Source organism: Xenopus tropicalis, chromosome 5 (assembly GCF_000004195.4).
Source record: "Xenopus tropicalis strain Nigerian chromosome 5, UCB_Xtro_10.0, whole genome shotgun sequence".
NCBI classification, from domain to species: Eukaryota; Metazoa; Chordata; class Amphibia; order Anura; family Pipidae; genus Xenopus; species Xenopus tropicalis.
Window position 1 is genome coordinate 55,489,590 of NC_030681.2, and position 24,979 is coordinate 55,514,568.

General features: G+C 38.5%; 1 protein-coding gene across 1 annotated transcript in view; it reads right to left on the bottom strand.

The window, feature by feature from the left end:
- Nucleotides 1–24,979, bottom strand: part of rps6ka2 (ribosomal protein S6 kinase A2) — a 95,462-nt gene that overhangs the window by 41,766 nt on the left and 28,717 nt on the right. The window contains exons 2-8 of the mRNA XM_002942350.5: nt 19,090–19,206; nt 15,527–15,608; nt 10,153–10,233; nt 9,944–10,023; nt 8,976–9,082; nt 8,496–8,533; nt 8,250–8,392 (exon numbers count right to left, since the gene is read on the bottom strand). Of these exons, the coding sequence (XP_002942396.3) occupies nt 8,250–8,392; nt 8,496–8,533; nt 8,976–9,082; nt 9,944–10,023; nt 10,153–10,233; nt 15,527–15,608; nt 19,090–19,206 (648 nt within the window). The remainder of the gene's footprint in view (nt 1–8,249; nt 8,393–8,495; nt 8,534–8,975; nt 9,083–9,943; nt 10,024–10,152; nt 10,234–15,526; nt 15,609–19,089; nt 19,207–24,979) is intronic.

Genomic DNA, 24,979 nt, shown 5'->3' on the forward strand with positions numbered 1-24,979 from the left:
AACTAACTATATTACCAATATTTTTTATTTTGCACAGTCTATCCATTTTACCCAGTTTCATTTTTACACTGAACTGTTCCGCATAAGGCCTTGGCTCCCTTTTATGCAGAGCTAATAAAAATCGAATGACCAGATTTACCGGATAACTGTGCTGCTGTTCTATTACCTTCTAGTGTATAGTATTAGAGCTCAAGGGATGCCAAGGAATATGCATCCTCCCCTCCAGTGAGGCATACAGGGGTGAGCTGGGAGCAGCTTTCACATACTTTCTATTACTCCGTCTTAGTCACAGAATTTTTTTCATACAGTTAGGCACAACTGTTAATAACACACAACACTTTGATAATACAACACTTTTTTTTGAAAGTCTAAGGATTCATTGTATTTAATGAAAAAAACATTTTAACATATGTAGTCTATTGTCCCTCAACAATCTACCTCTTATTTTCCAATAAAATCAGAGATTTTTCAATATTGTTAAAATTCTGAGTTCTTTTTTCTACCACATTTCTTGCTGAAGGTTTTCTCTCCTTGGTCCCATTCCATTTTGCAAAAACATTTATTTTCTTTATCAGCTTCAATTACAGCCTTGCAACATTATCCATATCTCAGTGACATGCAAATTATTATTTTTTCTGCTATCTCTTCTCTTTTCTCCCACATCCAATTATCTTTAACCTCAGTCACTGTCATTTACTGCTAACAACCCACTCTTTGATTATTTCCAGAACAATCCATCAAATTGTGGCTCGCAAGACTTATTTATCTAAGATAACAGAATTGTACATCCCTGCTTTCCCAGAACTAAAATAATCAGTACTGGCTCCCTATTTTGCCTCTTTAAACTAAACCAAAAAGCAAATTTTTAAAATGCAATAAATCAAGTTTCTGTCTACATATTAATAGGAGATGCAGTGTGAGGCCAATTAGATATTCTTAGTAAAGTAGCAGAGTGAAAATTACACTTTGTAATATACAGGGATTATTTTTATTTACTTTATTTATTTACTAATAAAAGGGTTCTGAGTTTTTTTCTGTTGCGTGTCTTGCCAGCAGGAAGTTTAGAGGCTTTGCAATCTTCTCAATAGGGGGGAGCCAACAGAAAATGCAGAGGCATGATGCATACTCATGCCTATGATTAAGTGCGGGCACGCACGAAATGCGTCAGGCGTTCTGGGTTTTTAAGAATGTAAATAAAGTTCGAGTTTTATCCATTCTCTGGCTGACCATGGTGCTTTGCGAGCCGCTTTCTTCAGAGTTTTTTTAGTTTGCTCCCTTGGGCTACGGGTTCGGGGCTCCAAGCACCCGAACCAAATTTCGGCATCGGTGAGTGTGTGTATATTTATGTGATCTTCACTGCTTGTGTACTAACATTTGAAATATTTGGCGAGGGACCTGGGGTATTTACACCCAGGTCAATACCTATTTTAGGTAAAGATTTTTGTCTTTAACTCTGATCTCTTTTATAAATTGTTTAATTAAACTGCGTTAGCACACTATATATATATACATTTTACTGAATTGGGTGTATTCTTTGAGGATTTAGGTTGATGCCAGAGTTCCCAAACTTTGCACTGGGTGACTACGCATTCAAGTTTTTGTTTTGTTTTGTTTTTGTTTTTTAAACAGCAAAGTGGGAGGGGCCAACAACAGCCAATCAAATTTTACCCATTGACTTTTATGAGAAAATTGAAACTGCTGCCAGTCTTACAGCTTTGAGGCTTCACTCCCCAAACTTGAATCACACAGTCATGGGGTCAGCCTGAATGAAAATATGATGATTGTTGGATGCCCAAAAGTGGGCGGAGCTGTGAACAGCCAATCAGATTTTACCTATTGACTTGGCAGAAATCCAACCTGCTGCCGTTCTCACAGTAATAACACCGGGGTCCCCAAACTTTGCAGAGTTAGGCACCAGGTAACTCTAATTCAAGGTAAGAAAAAGTGTTTACCTATTGACTTTTAATGAGTAAATTCAACCTGCTGCCATTCTCACAGAATTAACACCAGGGTCCCCAAACTTTTCACAGTTGGTCACTAGGGGACTGCAGTTTTAGTTTTGAAAAGTGGGCAGAGCCACCAACAACTGATTTTTATTGGTTTGTTGCCAGGGTTCCCAATTATCAGTCCAACCCCCCCTCCAACAAAATGGTACAGTCCGACCCCCCCTATAATAATATGGTACTGTCAGATCCCCCCTCCAATAAAATGGTACTGTCCGATCCCCCCCTCCAATAAAATGGTACGGTCCAACCCCCCCCCTCCAATAAAATGGTATGGTCCGACCCCCCCTACAACAAAATGGTACGTCCTGACCCCCCCCTCCAATAAAAAGGTACGGTCCAACACCCTCCTCCAACAAAATGGTACAGTCCAACCCCTTCCCCCGTCCACAAAATTGGTACAGTCTGATCTTTAGTTACAGGGGCTGTCATGAAACCGTATCATTATGTTGGGTTGAAAAACCCAACCTACTGTTCTTCGACTTCATCTTATTCTTCCGCTTCTTCTTCTTCTTCTTCCACTTCTTCTTATTCTTCATGCCAGGGTGAGTGTGGAGGGGAAAGTAAAGTGAATGACAGTGAACTGCTAACGATCCGATCTTTAGTTACAGGGGGTCATGAAAATGTATCATTATCATCCCCTCGTCCCCCCCTCCAACAAAATGGTACAGTCCAACCCCCCTGCCAACAAAATGGTACTGCCTGACCCCCCCCCTCCAATAAAATGGTACGGTCTGATCTTTAGTTACAGGGGCTGTCATGAAACCGTATCATTATGTTGGGTTGAAAAACCCAACATACTGTTCTTCGACTTCATCTTATTCTTCTGCTTCTTCTTCTTCTTAGCGCCCCCATTTTTTATTGGTTTGATGCCAGGGTGACGGTGGAGGGGAAAATAAAGTGAATGACAGTGAACTGCTAACGATCCGATCTTTAGTTACAGGGGGTCATGAAAATGTATCATTATCATCCCCTCGTCCCCCTAAAGTGGTATGGTGTGACCCCCCCTGAAACAAAATGGTATGGTCCAACCCCCCGAACAAAATGGTACAGTCCAACACCCCCTCCAACAAAATGGTATGGCCCCCCCAACAAAATGGTACAGTCCAACCCCCCCTCCAACAAAATGGTACGGTCCGACCCCCCCTCCAATAAAATGGTACGGCCCGATCCCCCTCCAATAAAATGGTATGTCCTGACCCCCCTCCAACAAAATGGTACAGTCCAACCCCCCTGCCAACAAAATGGTACTGCCTGACCCCCCCCCCTCCAATAAAATGGTACGGTCTGATCTTTAGTTACAGGGGCTGTCATGAAACCGTATCATTATGTTGGGTTGAAAAACCCAACATACTGTTCTTCGACTTCATCTTATTCTTCTGCTTCTTCTTCTACTTAGCGCCCCCATTTTTTATTGGTTTGATGCCAGGGTGACTGTGGAGGGGAAAATAAAGTGAATGACAGTGAACTGCTAACGATCCGATCTTTAGTTACAGGGGGTCATGAAAATGTATCATTATCATCCCCTCGTCCCCCTAAAGTGGTACGGTGTGACCTCCCCTGAAACAAAATGGTACGGTCCAACCCCCCGAACAAAATGGTACAGTCCAACACCCCCCCCTCCAACAAAATGGTATGGCACCCCCAACAAAATAGTACAGTCCAACACCCCCCCCAAAAAAATGGTACGGTCCGACCCCCCCCAAAAAATGGTATGGTCCGACCCCCCCCTCCAATAAAATGGTACGGTCCGATCCCCCCCTTCAATAAAATGGTACAGTCCGACCCCCCCCTCCATTAAAATGGTACGATCCGATCTTTAGTTACAGGGGGTCATGAAAATGTATCATTATCATCCCCTCGTCCCCCTAAAGTGGTACGGTGTGACCCCCCCTGAAACAAAATGGTACGGTCCAACCCCCCGAACAAAATGGTACAGTCCAACACCCCCCTCCAACAAAATGGTATGGCCCCCCCAACAAAATAGTACAGTCCAACACCCCCCCCAAAAAAATGGTACGGTCCGACCCCCCCCCAAAAATGGTATGGTCCAACCCCCCCTCCAACAAAATGGTACGTCCTGACCCCCCCTCCAACAAAATGGTACGTCCTGAACCCCCTCCAACAAAATGGTACAGTCCAACCCCCCTGCCAACAAAATGGTACTGCCTGACCCCCCCCTCCAATAAAATGGTACAGTCTGATCTTTAGTTACAGGGGCTGTCATGAAACCTATCATTATTTTGGGTTGAAAAACCCAACCTACTGTTCTTCAACTTCAGCTTATTCTTCTGCTTTTTCTTCTTCTTCTTAGCGCCCCCCCCCCCCCCATTTTCTAAACGCTACTCCTCCTACAGTTTAGGGGTACAACATCCAAACTCCCCACACTTCTTCGCCCTATAGCGGAGCAGGTTGCTTGTGCTTTTCTAAGTGATCCCGCCCCTCGTCTTTTTGTGGCGCCGTTCCAGACCCCCCAATTTTCCCATTGACTTTGACAGGGAAGATTTTCAAACTGGTGCCACACTTACAGCTTTGTAGCTACATCCCCCAAACTTCAATAACATAATAGTGGGGTCACTCCGAATGAAACAGCGACATTTGTTGGATGGCCCCAAAGTGGGAGGGGCTAACAACAGCCAATCGAATTTCATCCATTGACTTTTATGGGGAAATTGAAACTGCTGCCAATCTTACAGCTTTGAGGCTACACTCCCCAAACTTGAATCAAATAGTCATGGGGTCAGCCTGAATGAAAATATGATGATTGCTGGATGCCCAAAAGTGGGCGGAGCTGTGAACAGCCAATCAGATTTTACCTATTGATTTGGCTGAAATCCAACCTGCTGCGATTCTCACAGTATTAACATCAGGGTCCCCAAACTTTTTACACTTGGTCACTAGGAGACTGCAGTTTTAGTTTTGAAAAGTGGGTGGAGCCACCAACAGCCAATCAAGTTCCCAGTCAGTCACTGGCTGACTACGCATTCAAGTTTTTTTGTTTTTTTTTTAAACAGCAAAGTGGGAGGGGCCAACAACAGCCAATCAAATTTTACCCATTGACTTTTATGGGAAAATTGAAACTGCTGCCAATCTTACAGCTTTGAGGCTACACTCCCCAAACTTGTATCACACAGTCATGGGGTCAGCCTGAATGAAAATATGATGATTGTTGGATGCCCAAAAGTGGGCGGAGCTGTGAACAGCCAATCAGATTTTACCTATTGACTTGGCAGAAATCCAACCTGCTGCCGTTCTCACAGTAATAACACCGGGGTCCCCAAACTTTGCAGAGTTAGGCACCAGGTAACTCTAATTCAAGGTAAGAAAAAGTGTTTACCTATTGACTTTTAATGGGGAAATTCAACCTGCTGCCATTCTCACAGAATTAACACCAGGGTCCCCAAACTTTTCACAGTTGGTCACTAGGGGACTGCAGTTTTAGTTTTGAAAAGTGGGCGGAGCCACCAACAACCAATCAGATTTCACCTACTGATTTTTATTGGTTTGTTGCCAGGGTTCCCAATTATCATCCCCTCGCCCCCCTAAAGTGGTACGGTCTGACCCCCTTCAAACAAAATGGTATAGTCTGACCCCCCCTCCAAAAATGGTATGGTCCGATCCCCCTCCAATAAAAATGGTATGGTCCGACCCCCCCTCCAAAAAAATGGTATGTCCTGACCCACCCCCTCCATTAAAATGGTACAGTCAACCCCCCTGCCAACAAAATGGTATGGTCCAACACCCCCTCCAACAAAATGGTACAGTCCAACCCCCCTGCCAACAAAATGGTACGGTCCGACCCCCCCTCCAATAAAATGGTACGATCCAAACCCCCCTCCACCAGAATGGTACAGTCCAACCCCCTCTCCAATAAAATGGTACGGTCTGACCCCCCCTACAACAAAATGGTACGTCCTGACCCCCCCCTCCAAAAAATGGTACAGTCCAACCCCTTCCCCCGTCCACAAAATTGGTACAGTCTGATCTTTAGTTACAGGGGCTGTCATGAAACCGTATCATTATGTTGGGTTGAAAAACCCAACTTACTGTTCTTTGACTTCATCGTATTCTTCTGCTTCTTCTTCTTCCACTTCATCTTATTCTTAGCGCCCCCCATTTTTATTGGTTTGATGCCAGGGTGAGTGTGGAGGGGAAAGTAAAGTGCATGACAGTGAACTGCTAACAATCCGATCTTTAGTTACAGGGGGTCATGAAAATGTATCATTATCATCCCCTCGTCCCCCTAAAGTGGTATGGTGTGACCCCCCTGAAACAAAATGGTACAGTCCAACCCCCCGAAAAAAATGGTACAGTCCGACACCCCCCTCCAACAAAATGGTATGGCCCCCCCAACAAAATGGTACAGTCCAACCCCCCCTCCAACAAAATGGTACGACCCTACTCCCCCCCCTCCAAAAAAATGGTACGGTCCGATCCCCCCTCCAATAAAATGGTACGGTCCGACCCCCCCCTCCATTAAAATGGTACGGTCTGACCCCCCCTGCCAACAAAATGGTACTGCCTGACCCCCCCCTCCAATAAAATGGTACGGTCTGATCTTTAGTTACAGGGGCTGTCATGAAACCTATCATTATGTTCTTCGACTTTTTCTTCTTCTTCTTAGCGCCCCCCATTTTCTAAACGCTACTCCTCCTACAGTTTAGGGGTACAACATTCAAACTCTCCACACTTCTTCGCCCTATATCGGAGCAGGTTGCTTGTGCTTTTCTAAGTGATCCCGCCCCTCGTCTTTTTGTGGCGTCGCTCCGAACCCCCCAAATTTTCCCATTGACTTTGACAGGGGAAATTTTCAAACTGCTGCCACACTTACAGCTTTGTAGCTACACCCCCCAAACTTCAATAACATAATAGTGGGGTCACTCCGAATGAAACAGCGACATTTGTTGGATGGCCCCAAAGTGGGAGGGGCCAACAACAGCTAATCAAATTTCATCCATTGACTTTTATGGGAAAATTGAAACTGCTGCCAATCTTACAGCTTTGAGGCTACACTCCCCAAACTTGAATCAAATAGCCATGGGGTCAGCCTGAATGAAAATATGATGATTGCTGGATGTCCAAAAGTGGGCGGAGCTGTGAACAGCCAATCAGGTTTTACCTATTGACTTGGCCTGCTCCAACCTGCTGCCATTCTCACAGTAATAACACCAGGTTCCCAAAACTTTGCTGAGTAAGGCACCAGGTAACTACGGTTTTAGTTTTGAAAAAGTAGGCGGAGCCATCAACAGCCAATCACATTTCACCTATTTACTTTCAATGCTAAAGTGTAAAATGCTCTCACAATTTTTATGCCTGAGTCACCAAACTTTGCAAAGTTGGTCACTGGGGGACTGCAGTTAAAAAATAGGAAAAGTGGGTTGGGCCACTAACAGCCAATCAGATTTCATCCATTGAATTTTATTGGTTTAAATTTAAAATGCTGCCATTCTCACACTATTTATGCCAGGGTGCCCACTGTTTGTCACTGAGTGACTTCGACTCGAGGTTAGAAAAAGTGGGCACACCCACCAACCACCAATCACAATTTACCATTTGACTTTTATTGGTTTAACTTTAAACTGCTGCCGTTCTTTAACTATTAATCCTAGGGTCCCTAAACTTTGTAGAGTTAGTCACTGGGTAACTGCAGTTCCAGGGTAAAAAACGTGGGCAGAGCCACCAACCACCAATCAGGTGTCACTCGTTGACTTTCAGTGGGGAAATCTAAATTGCTGCCATTCAGACACTATTAAAACCAGGGTCCCCAAATTTTGCACAGTGGTTTTTGCTATATAACTGTGGTCCAAGGTTAGAAAAAGTGGGACAGAGCCAACAACAGATCAGATTTCATTCAGTGACTTCACGTTTTTCAACCCAACATGAAGTTTGTTCTCAAACTTCCCTTTCTAGTTTATTTTATTATTATTGTTGTTGTTGATGATTATAATTAATATACATTATACTGTTTAAAATATGATTTAATACAATAGAAAATAGAAATTGTATTTACTAAACATTACACATTCTGTGTGAAAATGTCCCCATAAATTTTATTTTTATGTTGCATGAGCTGTAAGGTTATATAATATATTTGTAATATATTTGTACTTATTAGCTGTATGTAAATCCAAATTCAGCCTTTGTTTTTAGAGTACAGAAACAAGAAATAATGAATTATTGAAAAAGAACATACAGCTATAAAATATGAAACCAATAATTTGCACATATAGCAAAAGAAAAATTTACCATGAGCACACCAAAAGACCACCAGTCAGCACTCTGTGTGTGACCTCTCCGATTCACAACCTCGGGGGCCATGTATTCTATTGTTCCACAAAAGGAATATGCTCTTTTATCATGATCAATAGATTCCTTGCTTAGTCCAAAATCTGCATTTAAAAATATCAAATTAAAAAAAAATCTGGCATTTCTTTGCACAACAGAAATAGTACAGTATGCATGGAGTCGCAATGTACTTAATTGGCTTGCTACCTGTGATTTTGATGTGGCCTTCTTCATCTAACAGAATGCTGAAAGAAACAAGAAAAAAAGACACAAATTAGGAAATCAGTCATGCTGCAGTTCTGTGAATTATGGGTATAAAAAAACTGTACTATAAAACAATTTGTCTAAAAAGCAAACCTTCTAAAATGTTCTCCATCCATTAAAGGCACCTTAATACACAGTTACTATACTAAAGGCAGCAACAGCGATAAACTAATTTACAGAGGCTATTTAAGCCCCACACTAAATATACCTTAGCAATACTGCTTACTGTCCTTAATGCGCAGAATAATGTTAAGATCTGTACTACTTGTTTATTTGTAATACTTATATTTTGCTTTGCTGAAAAAAATTGTAAAACCACAGAAAAATTGTTTTTCCACAAAAAATATTAGAGTCAATGGGCATTTTTTCTTGCAAGTTTTTTTCACTATAGAATGGTTTAATCCAGTATTCATAAAAACATACTTCTCTGGTTTTAGATCTCTGTAAATAATTCCAAAGCTGTGGAGATGATCTAAAGCTAAGGCCAATTCAGCTAAGTAGAATTTGACATCTTCTTCTGTAAACATCACCTAATAAGAATAAAATGATACAGTTAGAATGTTTGGCCACCTAGTCCATTCAAATATTTCCCAAAACAAGTGTGGGATGATATCCTAAAATTAGTAGTAAATTTGGTTGTTATCACTACTACTCTTTAGATTTAACTAATTTTCTCAGAGATTCATTTGCAAAACTGTATACCAGCGATCTGACTATCACTGTCCAAAGGTGTCTGACTACTGATCCAATAACTGTTTATAAATGTGCATCATGTTCTGTTTATGCTATGTTTTGTTAGCAACAATGCAGCATTTTTTTTACATAATTCCACTGTAAATTCGGCGCAGGTTGAGTTCTGGGCATCTAGTGGGGAGATGCATTGCTTCCCAAGCATGCATTCACAATGACATTTGTATCCTCTTCACTTGGCACAAATCTTGTGTGCCTATTGACAAAATCCAGCTTTGGGAAAGCTTTTAATCCCAGTTCCAGGGTAGTGTTAATAGCTTCAGAATTTAACAGGGTCAGTAGGCATAGTTGTGCACCATTCACCCATTTTGGAACACAGAAACCTGCAGCTACCCTATTTAGTTTTCATCAGTGCTATATACATTAGTGGCATGAAGCACATGGGCATCATTCAGACAAGAAAAAAACATTTTAATTAGTGTTTTGCAGTTTGCTAAACTGATGTTGTCAATTTCCACTTATTTTTTGAATAGCTGATGTGCTTATGAATGATTCTGTAATATGACTCAGATCCCAAAAACTGCATATAACTATAAAAGAATTGCACATATTTGCATTTGCTTTGTTTTCACCTTAGACTAAATGATTATAAATGTCTCCCAGTATATTCTCTTCTTGTTAAATTTCCTTCATGTACCTACTTCTTTGGAAAGTCTGCTAAAGAGGTCCCCTCCTCGTAGAAAATCTAGTATTAAGTATAACTTCCCCTCAGTCTGAAAGGCTGTAGGAAGAAAAAGACAAGCATTTTACATTTATAAATCCAGGGACATTTAATAATTACATATGCTACTTTAAAATAATAAATGTGTATTTTGTACATACACAACACAATTTTTGTTTTTGGGTTTACCATAGTGGAGCTTGACTATGAATGGATGGTTGACCTCTGCTAAGATGTCTCTCTCCATCCTTGACCTAACACGATCACGCACTGCATGGGAAGAACAGAATACATACATAAATAAATGTGTGTATAATACCTAAAGGGATTCTGTCATGATTTTTATGGTATACTTTTTATTTCTAAACTACACTGTTTACATAGCAAATAATTCACTCTAGCATTTAAAATGTTGTTCTTAAACCAACAAAAGGTTTTTTTTTAGTTGTAATATTGGTTTGTAGGCAGCCATCTCAGTGCATTGTGCCTGATCCTGAGCTTTTAGAAAGAGCCAGCACACATTAGAACTCAGGTCCAAGGAAGCAAATAAAGCATACAAAAAAGCTATCAGGCATGGAAAGAGATGGAAAGGGGTATTGCAGCTAGGAGTAAAATGAATCCAAAATTATTTTTTAAATATATAAATAGTGAAAAAATGAAGATGAAGGTGTGGGACCCTTATTATCACAGGGGGGTCAGATGGTTGATGTCAACAGGAAAAAAACAGACATTTTAACTCATTTTTTTTTTATTAATATAACTACTAATGCATGGGTCACTCTCTTTACTTAATTTTTTAGGATTCATTAAGCTCTGGCATGATGCAAAGAGACTGGCAAGACTGCTAATGTGGTGCTGTTATTTAAAAAGGGATCCCGTTCTCATTCTGAAAACTATAGGCCTGTTAATCTGACATCAGTGTTGGGAAAGCTTTCGGAAGAGATATAGTTAGAATACTTGAATACATTGCAAATTACTAAAAGTTTGTGCAGCATAATTTTATGTGTAACAGATCTTGCCATACTAATATAATTGCCTTTTATGAGGAGGTGAGCAGGAAGCTCGGATGCTGGAATGGCAGTTGATGTCATCTACTTAGATTTTGCTAAAGCGTTTGATACAGTACCTCACAGAAAGTTTATTATAAAATTGAGGAATATTGGCCTACAACATAATATTTGTACCTGGATAGAAAACTGGCTGAAGGATAGATTACAAAAAGTGGTGGTAAATTTAACATTTTCTAATTGGACCAGTGTTGTTAGTGGAGTACCGCAGGGGGTCAGTCCTTGGTCCTTTGCTTTTTAACTTGCTCATTAATGACCTGGAGGTGGGCATAGAGAGTACTGTTTTTATTTTTGCTGATGGTACTAAATTGTGCAAAACTATAAGTTCCATGCAGGATGATGATGCCACTTTGCAGAGTGATTTGATTCAACTGGAAAACTGGGCAGCAAAATGGAAAATTAGGTTGAATGTAGGCAAGTGCAAATGTTATGCACTTCGGTAGAAATAATATAAATGCAAGTTATCTACTAAATGGTAGTTTGTTGGGGGTATCCTTAATGGAGAAGGATCTGGGGGCAGTGTAATTCTGTGGCTACTAAAGCAAATAAAGTACTGTCTCTGGTAAGGCCTCACCTTGAGTATGCAGTGCAGTTTTGGGCTCCAGTCCTTAAGAAGGATATTAATGAGCTGGAGAGAGTGCAGAGACATGCAACTAAACTGGTAAAAAGGATGGAAGATTTAAACTATGAGGTTAGACTGTCGAGGTTGGGGTTGTCACTTGAAAAAAAGGCGCTTGCAAGGGGACAGGATTACTCTGTACAAGTACATTAGAGGGGATTATAGGCAGATGGGGGATGTTCTTTTTTTCCCATAAAAATGTTCAGCGCAACAGAGGCCACTGCTTTAGATTGGAAGAACGGAACTTCCATTTGAAGCAGCGTAAGTGGTTTTTCATGATGAGGACAGTGAGGTTGGGGAATGCCCTTCCTAGTGATGTTGTAATGGCAGATTCTGTTAATGCCTTTAAGAGGGGCCTGGATGAGTTCTTGAACAAGCATAGTATCCAAGGCTTTTGTTATACTAATATCTATGGTTAGTACTGATGTTGGTATATATAGTTTATGTATGTGAGTGTATAGATAGGTCAGTATAGGTTTGTGTGTGCTGGGTTTACTTGGAAGGGATGAACTTGATGGAGTATTTTTTCAACCGTATGTAACTATGTAACTGCTTTTATATAATCTATTGTTTCTTCTACTTCCATGTAACTGGAGAAGTCCCAAGGTCACATGGTTGTGGCATACTGGGAAATAAAGAATATGGCTAGCCCCATGTAAAATTTCAAAATTAAATATAACAAGATCTGTTTGTGTTTTTGAAAAATCGATGCCAATGCAGGATTCTGCTGGAGAAGTTCTATTAACTAATGCGTTTTAAAAAAAAAACCTGTTTTCCCATGACAGTATTCCTTTACTAGAAATTCACTGTCACACCGAATAATGTTAGAAGTATTTATAAAATAAGCAGGGTGAATAATTAGCTTAGAAACCAAATATTGAAACTAATAAAGCATTAAAAATTAAAATCGGCAGAGGAAAATAAAATTTTACATTACAATTACGTTGTACATTGTTCAAGGTTGTAGTAATAAACAAACACAATAATTTGTGAAAAATTGCCCAAAAATAGTTATATCACAAATTATTACTTGTAAATAATTATAAAATATTTACAGTGTTGTAGATGGTATTTCCAGCTAGCAGTTATATAGTGATATCAAAAAGTCATATCATGTTAATTGTTAGGAGAAAGTTAATATGCGACCTACAGGGCTGTTTTATACAGTAGCAGGCAAACACCTGCAGTACAGTTAATGAACCTTCTAAATGTAAAAATAAGCTATACATTAAGATTCTGATAGAAAGAAAAAGCAACAGAAGGGGGTCACCAGCAAGGTCAACTAATACTAAAAGGTTTTCCGCTGGAAGAAGAGATTTTTGTTTACACAGAGTTATAAGAACATGTAAGAAGAATAATCAAGTTTAAAAGCCATTTGACATCTTGGGGTCAAGAAGAATGTTTTCTTTTTTCAATACAAAATTGGCTTTCTAAAAATCTCTGTTCATTCTATTCCCGATCAACACAAAGATGAACAAAAAACACTTGAGCTTGATTAACACCAACACATCTAATTAACTTTTTAGAGGAAAGAAGCAACATCTGCATATTAGAAAAATAAATTAGTCATGAGTACAATATAAATTTTGCAGTAAAGATATCAGAACAGTGATGTGTTTAAAATAATGTGAACTTCCTAGGACTATTTTTACAAAACATCCTACACTATAGCAGGTTTGGACTAGGATTGCAGGAATGGATTAGCAGTGAAAATTCCGCATTTTGCCATTGGCAAATTTTTTAACCAGTAAGGAATTGTGTTTTTGAATTATCTTTTTGCCTAAATTTTGTTTAAAATGCTAATTCATCCAGACTGCATAGGTAGCAAGATGCAATATATTGGAGCAACATATGGTTTCAGTCAAATGATGTTAATAAAAAGTATCATAGTACCTACAAGATTTTTTCTGTAATTCGGAAAATGTTCTGGCATCTGTAACTATGTTGAATTTTTGTTGGAAACGCCATTTTATATTCCCCTTGAATAAGTAACTGTAACCCCTATTTGGCTGTGAAAACAGGCAATACCAGCTAGATAGGCTTTAGTGCATGGGGTTCATAGGACTCTAAAATTCAAGATGGGCTTTCACTATGTGGAAATATCCAAGGGGTGTGCAACTACAGCTCACTGAGGCTGTGTGCAAAGAAATTGAAAGAATGGGCGCCAGAAGGTTCTTTTGCGGTAAAACAGAACTTGACTTGTTTATTTGTCCAAGAAAAATGATCCAAAGGGTTATGCAGTACTCACTCAGAGGATTAAGCAGGTAAAGGCACAGTGGATAGAACGGCATGGCACCACTGTGGAGAGTAGTCTTGACAGAACTTGACTTGCTCTTTCTATCCAGACTAACGATCTCACTTTCCTGGAAAGTGCTGTGACAAATGTTATCCTGTTCTTGCTAATCCTTGTTCACAGGGTCCCTGTTCCCCGACTTCACTAGAGTTAGATGTAGTCTTTAGGGTAGATGGCTTACTGGGGCCCTGTGGATCCCAGGCTCACCTGAGTCAACAGATGCAGCCAAAGATAAAGATCCACCCCTTTGCTAAGCACTATATTAGAGTGCAAAGGTATAGGTCTACCTATAAACCAATAAGGAACAAAATGCTAATAGCAAACTAGATACATGGGTATTTGCCCAGTAACAAGGAGAAAGAATGAATTGTATGGTTTAAAGCCATAGGGGCATATTAACCCTTTGGGTCCCTACATAACCTTATCCAGACATAATAGTCTAACATGTCATGCATGAATGGTAAACGACCATATATTATAACAGTAGTTACAATAGATGAACTTGTTCAGGAACAGCATAAAACAAAAGGTTAATATAATGTGATATATCCAAGCAATTGCTAGTTTAAACTGATCTTATAAAGCTTTACACTTAGTTGTTAAAAAATAATAATAACATCAAAAAGTACAAGATTACACCATTCAAGCAAGGCCTTACATGGTTTATGCAAAGGGTAACTAATAAGGTTTATACATTGTCTCAGCTACTAAGGGGCCAGTGTATTGTTGTTATACAACAACTAATAAATTCAAATAATTCATTTATTCAAATACATCCGAGGAACACCATTCTGAATGTAGAAGTGAGATAGGGGTATGTAAGTATATCCCCCAACAATAGAATGGTTTCACATTTTTTATTTTTTGTAAAGATTTTCAGCCTAAGTCAGCCCAACTCACTAAACAGACCTTTCTCTATTAAAAACTAACAGTCCAATTCTTCTCTGTGCACCAGAGCATTACAGAAGACTATAAGTTTAACAATGGCTGAAGTGAAGAAAAAAATGACTTTAAAGTAATAAGATTCTGAGGACATGGCTCTCATTATGGCTACTGCAGGCAATTTTTTTATCTTTTTTTTTATTTATCCACCACAAACTGGTCACAAATTGAGCATTTTATAAATCAGTAAAGCCCACTGGCAACCTTTACAATTTTACCAAAATGTACTCTGGTAGCCTGAAGAGAAAGTGCTGTCTCTGGGTTTTTTTTATTTTATTTATATATGTTATAGTGATTTTTGGGGGCATCACAAAAGGCAATTTTAATGCATGAAATCTTTCAATTTTAGGGGAGGTGTGGCATAAGACAAGGAAGCTAATATTTTAAATGTTATTAGTACTTAGATGCCATTGCCAAAATATAGATAACCATTATAGTATGAAGCCCAATCTTTATTTTTTTTCACAAATTGCATAGTTAATTTTGGTTAAAAAAAAATCCATCAAGTTTATCAGTTCAACCATTGCACTTTTTATTATGTAGTGTGCCCTAGCTTAATTCTTTCTTTAACAAATGATACATATATTTTTATTGGTACAGTTGGTCTGTAAATTGTATGTTCTATTTAAGCGTAACACTCACCTTTGAGAGTAGCTTTCCTTAAAACCTTCATAGCATAAAGCTGCTCTGAATCAGACCCTTTAACCTTTCTAACAAGAAAAACCTGTTGGAATACAGAGAATGCTTAATCAGGTAAACAAATAAAAAATACAAAATGGGTGCCTAGTACATGCAATAAAATTACTCTGCTGTTATATGTGTAATGTTATGATATACAGGTATAGGACCCATTATCCAGAATGCTCGGGACCAAGGGCATTCCGGATAAGGGATCTTTCCGTAATTTGGATCTTCACACCTTAAGTCTACTAAAAAATCAATAAAACATTAATTAAACCCAATAGGATTGTTTTGCATCCAATAAGGATTATTTCTATCTTAGTTTGGATCAATTACAAGGTACTGTTTTATTTCTACATAGAAAAAGGAAATCAGTTTTAAAATTCTGAATTATTTGATTAAAATGGAGTCTATGGGAGACGGGCTTTCCGTAATTCGGAGCTTTCTGGATAACGGGTTTCCGGATAAGGGGTCCGATACCTGTAATATGATATCAACAATACCAATTATAGTTCATTGTAGGCAAAATCCTCATGCCAACAATCCACTTATAATTATGGCATCTAGGCAACTTTGTTCTTTTGCTAAAATGTGTTTTAAAGCACTAAAATATTTTTCCTTTTCTAAGCTGCAAAAAGTGACTGCTGTAAAAATAGCCCTCATTACTGCCTATTCGTAGCATACAAAGTGTTCACCATGGAGGAACACTGCCATAAAACATTTCATTTTAAGAAAATGACCTCTTCATTTATTTCATAACTCTAGAAATCTTCTGTATAATTCCACCTGCTGCAAAATATATACAGGGCAACTCAGCTGTACATTAAAATTTATAAGCCATACGAAATGGCAAATTAGAGAAATGTAGAAGCTGGGCCAAATGTAACAGTTGACAATGGAGGAACCATTTTTTCGCACTTAGATGCTAATTGATGCTAAATGGTACTTTTTCTCCATTTAGGAACTAACCAAAATAATAGTATGTCAAAAGTGATGGCAGAGTAAGGTTGGGGAATTGGGATATAGATGTAATGTATCCATATGTATTCCATTTTCTTGCACTAATTGCTTTCTTCCACTATATTTTTTAATCTATGACTGGGTTTTTTTGTTTTTTTTTAATTAAAAAAAGCTTTCCAGGTTTAAGGGCCAATAATGCCCCTATGGACTAGGTATATAGAAGTCTCCCCATAAGGATTCATTGCCATGTAATCTTAATGGTAACCCCTACCCACTCTCCTTTCCTTTTCTGACCTTCATTTTGTGTTACGTCTATATTGTGTAAAGGTGCCAAAGAGTGGCGAGGCAGAAACACCAAGAAATGAAAGTGCCCTATTTATGCATTTAAACATGCTGTAATCGGGGGGCATTGTGTAAATGGCTGCAGGTCTCTGTGCTTCATTTTGGGTGCTGCTTGCATTAGGCATTGCTTGATTTAAGAGGCAGGCAGGGGGAGGCACGTAGGCATCCCCCTCCCTGTCCTGCTCTAAGGCAGGTGGTAAGGATGGGACTGGGTGGTGCTGCCCTTTGCAGTAAGGGCGAAGACAGACAGGGCAATTAGTCATCGCAACTTTTTAAAAAGTCGTGGCGACTTATCTGCGCAACAAAAATGAGTGCGGCGCAATTATTCTCTATGGGCGGCTATTCGCCGCAACAGGGTTAATTAAAAGTTATGCTAACTAATCGCCCCGTGTGTCTTCACACTAAGTGCTAAATAAATAAGCACTAAGGTGTCTATATTCTGTTCATGAACAAGAAGCATAAAGCCAGGGGAGCCAACATTGTGTCAAGTGTATGCCATTTGCTTAATTGATAAGCAAATAGATAATGTGATAAGCAAATTGATAACAAATGTCTAGCATTTGTTCATTAAGTTTCATTAACTTAGCTAAATCTGGGGCAAAGTCAGGCTGCCATTTAGAGGAGTCACAATTTTAAATAAAGGAAGTAGTTTGTACCATAAATGCAAAGTGCTAAATTACTAATGTATGCAAGTGCAACATGGAAAGTACAAGTACGAGTGTAATGTCTCCTGTGAGTGATTCTTTAGGAGCAAGTCTAGAGCGTCAATTGGCACAGCCTGAGTTAGTAAATTGGGAATTGCTGCCACCTATAGGGCTCATTGGAATTGACATAGAGCTTTGGCACCTTTGAGCTTGGCACAAATACAATAGGCAACTTAATGAGATCTTAATGCCTGTTTTAGTCCAACATTTGGATTTATATATATGCCCCCGCCGTCCTACCCTGAGCGTGCGTAAGTAAAATACATCAGGGAGCACAGACAGGGATCGGGTCTGGGCTGCCAGGGCCCACCGTTTTTTTCCCGGTGGCCCAGTCCAACCCTGCATCTAACAGCATTGGCAACCACAAACACAAACTGCTATGGGAACCTTAGAATAAAGGGAAAATCAAGGCTAAATAGTGCACTGGCATTTGCTGCAAGATGCTATACAGATTGTGCAGACATAAGAATCATAGGGGCAAATTTATAAAAATGCGAGATTAGAGTTTAGCACAGAAAAATTCCCCCACTTTCTATTCATTCCTATCCTGATTTCTATTTTGCTTAACACAAAGTATTTTTTAAATTTGATTTTGTAACTATATTAACTGACTGAGTAGCACTATTCATCAGGTTTTGTCCTTAACATACATTTTGTGCTTAGATCAGACAAAATTCAAAAGAATTCCTTTTTGGATTCAGTTGTGGATATGATTTAAAGCTGCAAGATGCATGGACCTGTGTTACTGGCCTCTGAATTCAGTGAGGTTATTACTGCCTGATGTATTACACCAACGCTTTAACAATTATAAACCTATCAAGAAAAATGTAATGTTTGGCATGGCAATGCTGAGAGGTTATTTAAGGGAGTTATGAATAAATTCAGAAAACACAAGGAATGGACAAAGATATAATCATAATGAGACCAATCTTTTTTAACCAATAAGTACATATTTGGGGGGATACAATTATACCAGAAATAAAAAACACTTTCAACATTAAAATGGTTTAAAAAAGGTACTCACAAAAACTGATGCATGGTGGAGCCCTACTTAAATCCTTATGGAATGAAAATCTGATCTTTATGAATAAACCTTAAAAACATTAAAACTAAAATATATTTTAATATCGATATTGTAATTATGGGGACAAAAAAAGTACAATAACATTGTTGTTTTAATAGGAGTAATTGTACAATACTTTATTTGTTGTACCTGGCGATGAGCCATTTTTTTCAGCAGGCATGGATTCGCAGTAAGATTATGCATTTCGCCATCAGTGAATTTGTTTGCAAAACCGGTGCAAAATGTTAAGTAAAAAAAAAGTTGTGGACGCATCCAGCTTGCTAAAAGGCCACACAAGGCCTGAAATGTTGCTGTAATGCCCTAAATAGTGTGCAGTAAAGGCACTCTATTTTTGAAAAAGAGCAGTGCTGTTCAAGATTATTGGCAGTCTGACAGTAACAAGTGTTATACCACAGACAGGAAAATTATTTTATTTACAAAATGCCTTAACTTACCTTGCCATAGGAACCTTGGCCAAGAACTTTCAACAATTCAAACTGTGATGGCTCAGCTTTCTCAAAGCCCTCTTTCACATGGTGACTGATGTCTATCTCCTTTACTATTCCTTCATCCTGCAAAGGAAAGTGCATTGGTGGAGGTCAAACCATTGCTACCCCTGAATTGCAAGTCCAGATCATTCATGAATATTGCATATTTCTGCAATATATATAAAGGAGAAATATAGCATGCTATGCGTATTGTTTGTATAATTGTTAGGTTAATAATTTTGCTTTAAAATGATAAATGTACCTGAAAAACTTGAATACTGTTTAAATAGAGCAGAAACTAATGTTTAGAGATTTGTCACATTAGGGCACTAAATGCAATACCTTATACAGGATTGTTTCATTCACTAGGTAAAATAAGTTTGACTTTATTGTACTCTCTGCAAAGTGCAAGTGAGCACCTACTGTGAGTCCAGTCACCTTCCTTTGATCCAGCCCTCCTTTTCAGAGCTTTCTTTTCTTTAGTGCCCTTCAAATAGCAACCACTTTCCTTTCTCAGCCAAGTTCTACTGCTTTTTTTCATTTCTTATCCAGGGCTTATTGAAATTTATATTCTAGTATTTTCCTGCAACTCCTGTCATTCAAAAGTGTTGCCATGACAGCTGCTGTTAGATTGTTAAACTGTTTCCAAAAACCAAACTTGCCATGTGAACATGTTCCGTAAAACTGTAACCATGGCAACCACTGGCATGAAGACCATTGCCATTACACAATTGCTATGGTAGTATGTGCAATAAAGACCATGGTCAGTGAAATTGACAGCAAAGGCTGTCATGGAGAGTTCACATAGCAACTGGTGCCATAAAATTAACCAAGGAAACTGTGGGAATGGACAAAGAATACCTCACAACATTTTATCTGTCAGTATCCTAGACTGTAAGGCATTGCATTTTCCATTAAGCACAATCCTTTAGGGACTGTCTCATCTTAAAAGAGACAAATGGAATATCTGACAGTAACCAAAGAAAGTGTTGCTGTCGAGGATGTTCCCTTGGCAATGGAGCTATCTGGAGTTGGATGGTTACAACTGGAGTGTTTTAATGAGGCTGGTACCATGGCAACTGATGCCATGGAAGTTGTGATGTGGCACAGACAAGATAAAAACCTCTGCCACACAGGGTGTTACTATATCCATTGTTATTACAAATTTTACCATGGAGATTGTTACCATGGAAACTGTAGGCATGAATGACATTATCATAGAAATGGTTCCCATGGATACTTACCTGTTCAACAGACTATGAATAGGAATGTTTATAAATTGTCAATAAAAATCACAAACTTTAAAATATTATAATGTTGCAATTTGACAAAAATGTCCAGTCTTGCTAAAGCAAAAATATATTACTACATACTGTAATTTGTAATTGATTTTGCACGTGAAAATGGTAGTACATTTTCTGTTACTTCTATGTTTCTGCTTAAAATGTTCTTGAATGTGTAGCTACAGTCAATCCCCTAACTTAAGCACCCAAAAACATGTTCAGTTTTGTATTTACCTACACAGCAATGTTTTGGGGCTCTCTCTCAGCTTTCTGGTTATGCTCCAGGTGTTGTCAACTAGGAATCTCTGCATTTTGGTGTATTATTTACTATCTCTTATTTATATAACACAGACACATTTACGCATAGATTATACATCATTCACTTTAGTCCTTGTCCCAGTGGAGCTGACAATCTAAGATCCCTGCCATATTCACACACATGCAGCATTAAAATAGTTTTAAAAAGGTATTCACTGAAATTGCTAAAGAATGTGTTGCATGGTGTATACATTCATGAGATGAAAAACTGCTTTTCATAAATAGACCTTAAAAACACTATGGGGCCCATTAGTGGACATTAACACCCAACTTAAAGCAGATAAGCAGAAAAAAACTGCAGCTCAAGATACAGAGCGCTGCATTAAGAAGTGCAAGCCAGTCCATGCTACTGCTATAGGGTCTCCAAATATTACAGTTACAAACCAGTTCCAACTGGTTTGAGAATTATTGTTCAAGCAATCACTAACTGCCACCATGCAGATACAGGAGCTCAGGAGCAATATGTTGCTCACCAACCCCTAAGGATGTTGCTCCCAGTGGCCTCAAAGCGTGTGCTTATTTTTTAATTTCTGGCTTGAAGGCAAGTTTTGTTTGCACAAAAACCAGGTGTACTGCCAAACAGAACCTCCTGTAGGCTGCCAGTCCACATATTGGCTGCCTAATAACCAATCATAGCCCTTATTTGATACCCCCAGGTACATTTTTCATGCTTGTGTTGCTCCCAAACTCTTTTTACATTTGAATGTGGCTCGGGGTAAAAAAAAGTTTGTGATGTCAGGTATAGACAATAGGGTCCCATTTGATCCTGCATATATTGCCACTGTGTGACTCGCAAGTTGTTAAAACAAAAATGTGTAAACAACATTTATAGAAAAAATGTTGGAGCAGTCATGAAGGCCATAAAGTTAAGTATATTTTTTAAGACTATTTTTAGAAAATAACTTATGAGCTATTTATAATATCTGTTTTAGAACTTATGTTGTGTGATAAACAGCTATGTTGCAGCCTCTGTTCTTGTTCAAATGCATGCATTTTATACAAAATAACTATTTTTGCTGTTAAGATTACATCAATAAAAAATTCACAAAGCAAATGTACATTATGATATTACTATCCTTTTAAACGGATTATGAGTGCTAAAATGCTTAGAGTTACTAACGTCCTGGTAGGGATAAAATGAGTTAGCCCTGGCTGGAAGAGCCCTCCTATTGTATGTATATTGTATTGCTTTTGCATTGCTTTCACTAGGGCTTTCATGCCATCCAGGTCAAAATGATCAATAAAGTCTTGTATAAGTCAATAAAGTCAGCTAGCAGTGCAGTGTAACCAACTAATCAAAGCCATTTCAATGGGCTAAGGCAGTAAAATAAATGAATGTTATAAACTGAATGACAAAGTTCAATTAATAACATATTACCATATTCAGTAAACATAATTAAAAGTAAACCTTTTGGTTTTTTTAATTTTGTTGAACGTTGAGCCTGTTTTCTTATTATGTTTATAGGTAGATAAATCTACTCACATAAGTTCAGGGTCAAAATTTAAGCAGTATGAGTTCTGTGATTATAAGGGTTTCTTATTCTCTCTTGCATATCTCTTTCTTATTTGTGTTCATTTCAAAATAACTTATTCTACAATTAAACCTAATTTAAAAAACTATTAACCCCCATCGCAATAGGGTAATAGTGACACAGGAGCATGCCTAGCACAGGCTTCTTGCATTTCCCAATGCCTTTAGGCAGCCTTGAGGGAGAAACTTTATTATTTAACCTAAAGATATACAATGTAGCAATGTAGCCATCCCAGATAAGTACTGCAGAATGAGATGATACATGTGTAAAAGATAACAATTTAAACGTATTTGTTTTTTCTTTTTGGTACTGAAGTTCTACAGAGTTGCAGTGAGATTTCCTTAATGAAATCATTCTTCCTCAGGGGATGCTACATAGACAATTGCATGATTTAGTGTAGCTGTATTTTTCTTGTTCGTAAGAGACACAAAAGGATGTAGGAAGGATGCTACATCAGCACATCAATGCAATGATTAATAGTGAGGCTGCCATGAGATGAAAGTTAGGTTTTCAATGCTGGTGTAATTCACAGACACATATAATAAGAGTCTGAACAAAACTCCTACAACAGTGTCTGCATACAAGAAAAATGCCAGCCACTTACGAAAATGAAGCAAAATGTCCTTCATCACCAAGTTAATGAAAGACAAGTGGAACATTTTGTTAAAATTATTTTGTTAAATTGCAGTGATAAGTAATTTTGTGTCCCTAACACATTAAAGAACAATTCTCATCCACCCTTTCATGGTTTCTGCAGAGGAAAATCCAGAGGCACTGAGCCTCCATACTATTCAGAAAAATATTGCCAATGCCATACAGCCTATCATTAATACCTTGGACAGCTGCTGGGTGCAGGAGTTCCCTGCTTTGCACTTGCCTCCAGGTCATAATCTGTGCAAACAGAGCAACTATGGAGCTTATTTACTAACGTACTTTTTTTCTGGAAATACATGTTTTTTGCAAATAATTTTTTTGTGTAAAAAATTTGAACTTTTCACCATTAATCATGCCTCAAACCACAATAAATGCCAATGTAAAAATATGCTGTTGATGTCATGTTAAAGTCAGTGGGAGTTGTCCTGTATAAACTGTAACAATCTTTATATAATTCATGGTTTTACAGGCTTTCTCAAAAAATTTGAGATTTTCATGTCCTTTTCATTTTTGTTCCAAATTTAAAAAAAATTTAACATTATTTCTGAATGAATATAATGTAGAATCGTAGTGTAGTGGCATAGTTGTTGGTCAAGATCTCCATGCAAACAATTCTTTATGTGTGTTTTCTATTTTATATGCAATGAATAATTTGTCCTTTTATACATTCTGATCTTTTGTTGTCTTAAAGCTGCATACATTGCATTGTATGACGAAATCCAAACTTGCAGACAGCTTAAGCCTAACCTGGATGTTTTTTTTGCTGAGTACTAGCCTCACATAAGCCATGTTTCAATATCTTGCACCAGTGTCAGACTTGCCTACCAGGATGATAGGAAAACTCTCAGTGGGCCCAGGTGTCAGTGGGCCACCATAATGCTTACCTAAACATTTGCCTTGTATGCCTATACTATTGTCATTCCCCAATTCTACATGAGAACAAAAAGAAGAAATGAAGGGAACTATAGATGTTAGGATGTAAGGAGAAGCTATTAAAATAAAGAAATAAATGTAACCCTCTCTTGGCACACTCACTTATTTTGGGCTGTATTACTTGCTTAGTGCAGGAGATTTGGTTCCTGAATGCAGATAAAAGGTACAGGGACTGGGATTTTAGTGCAGTGCCTCCACCTAGTGGACACTGAGGAGCACACCTCAAAGGGATTTCCACTACGAAATAATCACACACAGTTTGCAGCAAATATCAACTTTATATAACTGGATGTAAATAAAATAGCATTAACATTAAAACAGTAATAACCCTGGTTTGGAAACCTGTGGGGTTTTAAACACTACTGGCTCAGTCTCTCTGAGGATACAGTTCCACCTCCACTCCTGGAGGAAATACCCTTTCCCAGTTCAGTCCTGGCAAAGTCCCTTCCCCAGAGCTCTTTCAGTTTCCCAGGTAGCGCTACCTGCTCCAAAGTACCTCTCCCTTTGGAATAGGCAGTTTCTCCCATGTAGCAGGCCACAAGAAACACCTGTCCTCACATAGGGGACACACACAGGAGACTGATTTGCATGTCTCTGCCATTAATTCTTTAAGTAAGAATTAAGGTCTATCATTTTTGCCTCATGTGTGTACCATGAGGCATGTGAATACATTCTATTTTCAGAAGGCATTTTCTTACTAAACTACCAAAGAAATGCATTAACCACGTGACCCTGGTGCATGAAGAGGTTTATATTATGCTATCTGGGGGTTGACAGATATTGAAAAGAAAGAGATGCTTGAGAGATGCATAACCACACTTGGCTGTATCTGGATAAATTTCTATCACCCTATTACAAAAGTGAATGTCACATATGTCAGTTTTAGAAGAATAGGACTGATGCAGTCTGCCAGTTCTGGCTTACAGTTTGAGTGCCTTTGCATGGCAGATTTTTTGTTATTTTATTTTTTTTACAATTCCCATTATTTTCTGCCTGGGTCACAACTTCACTGCATGCAATGCAGAATTATATATTCATATCAATGACAGAACATCACAAACCTGTTATCCCTAGCTAATAATCTCTGTTAACCAAGCTAATGTAAAATCTAACTTAAAGCCAGGGAAAGAACGGTAA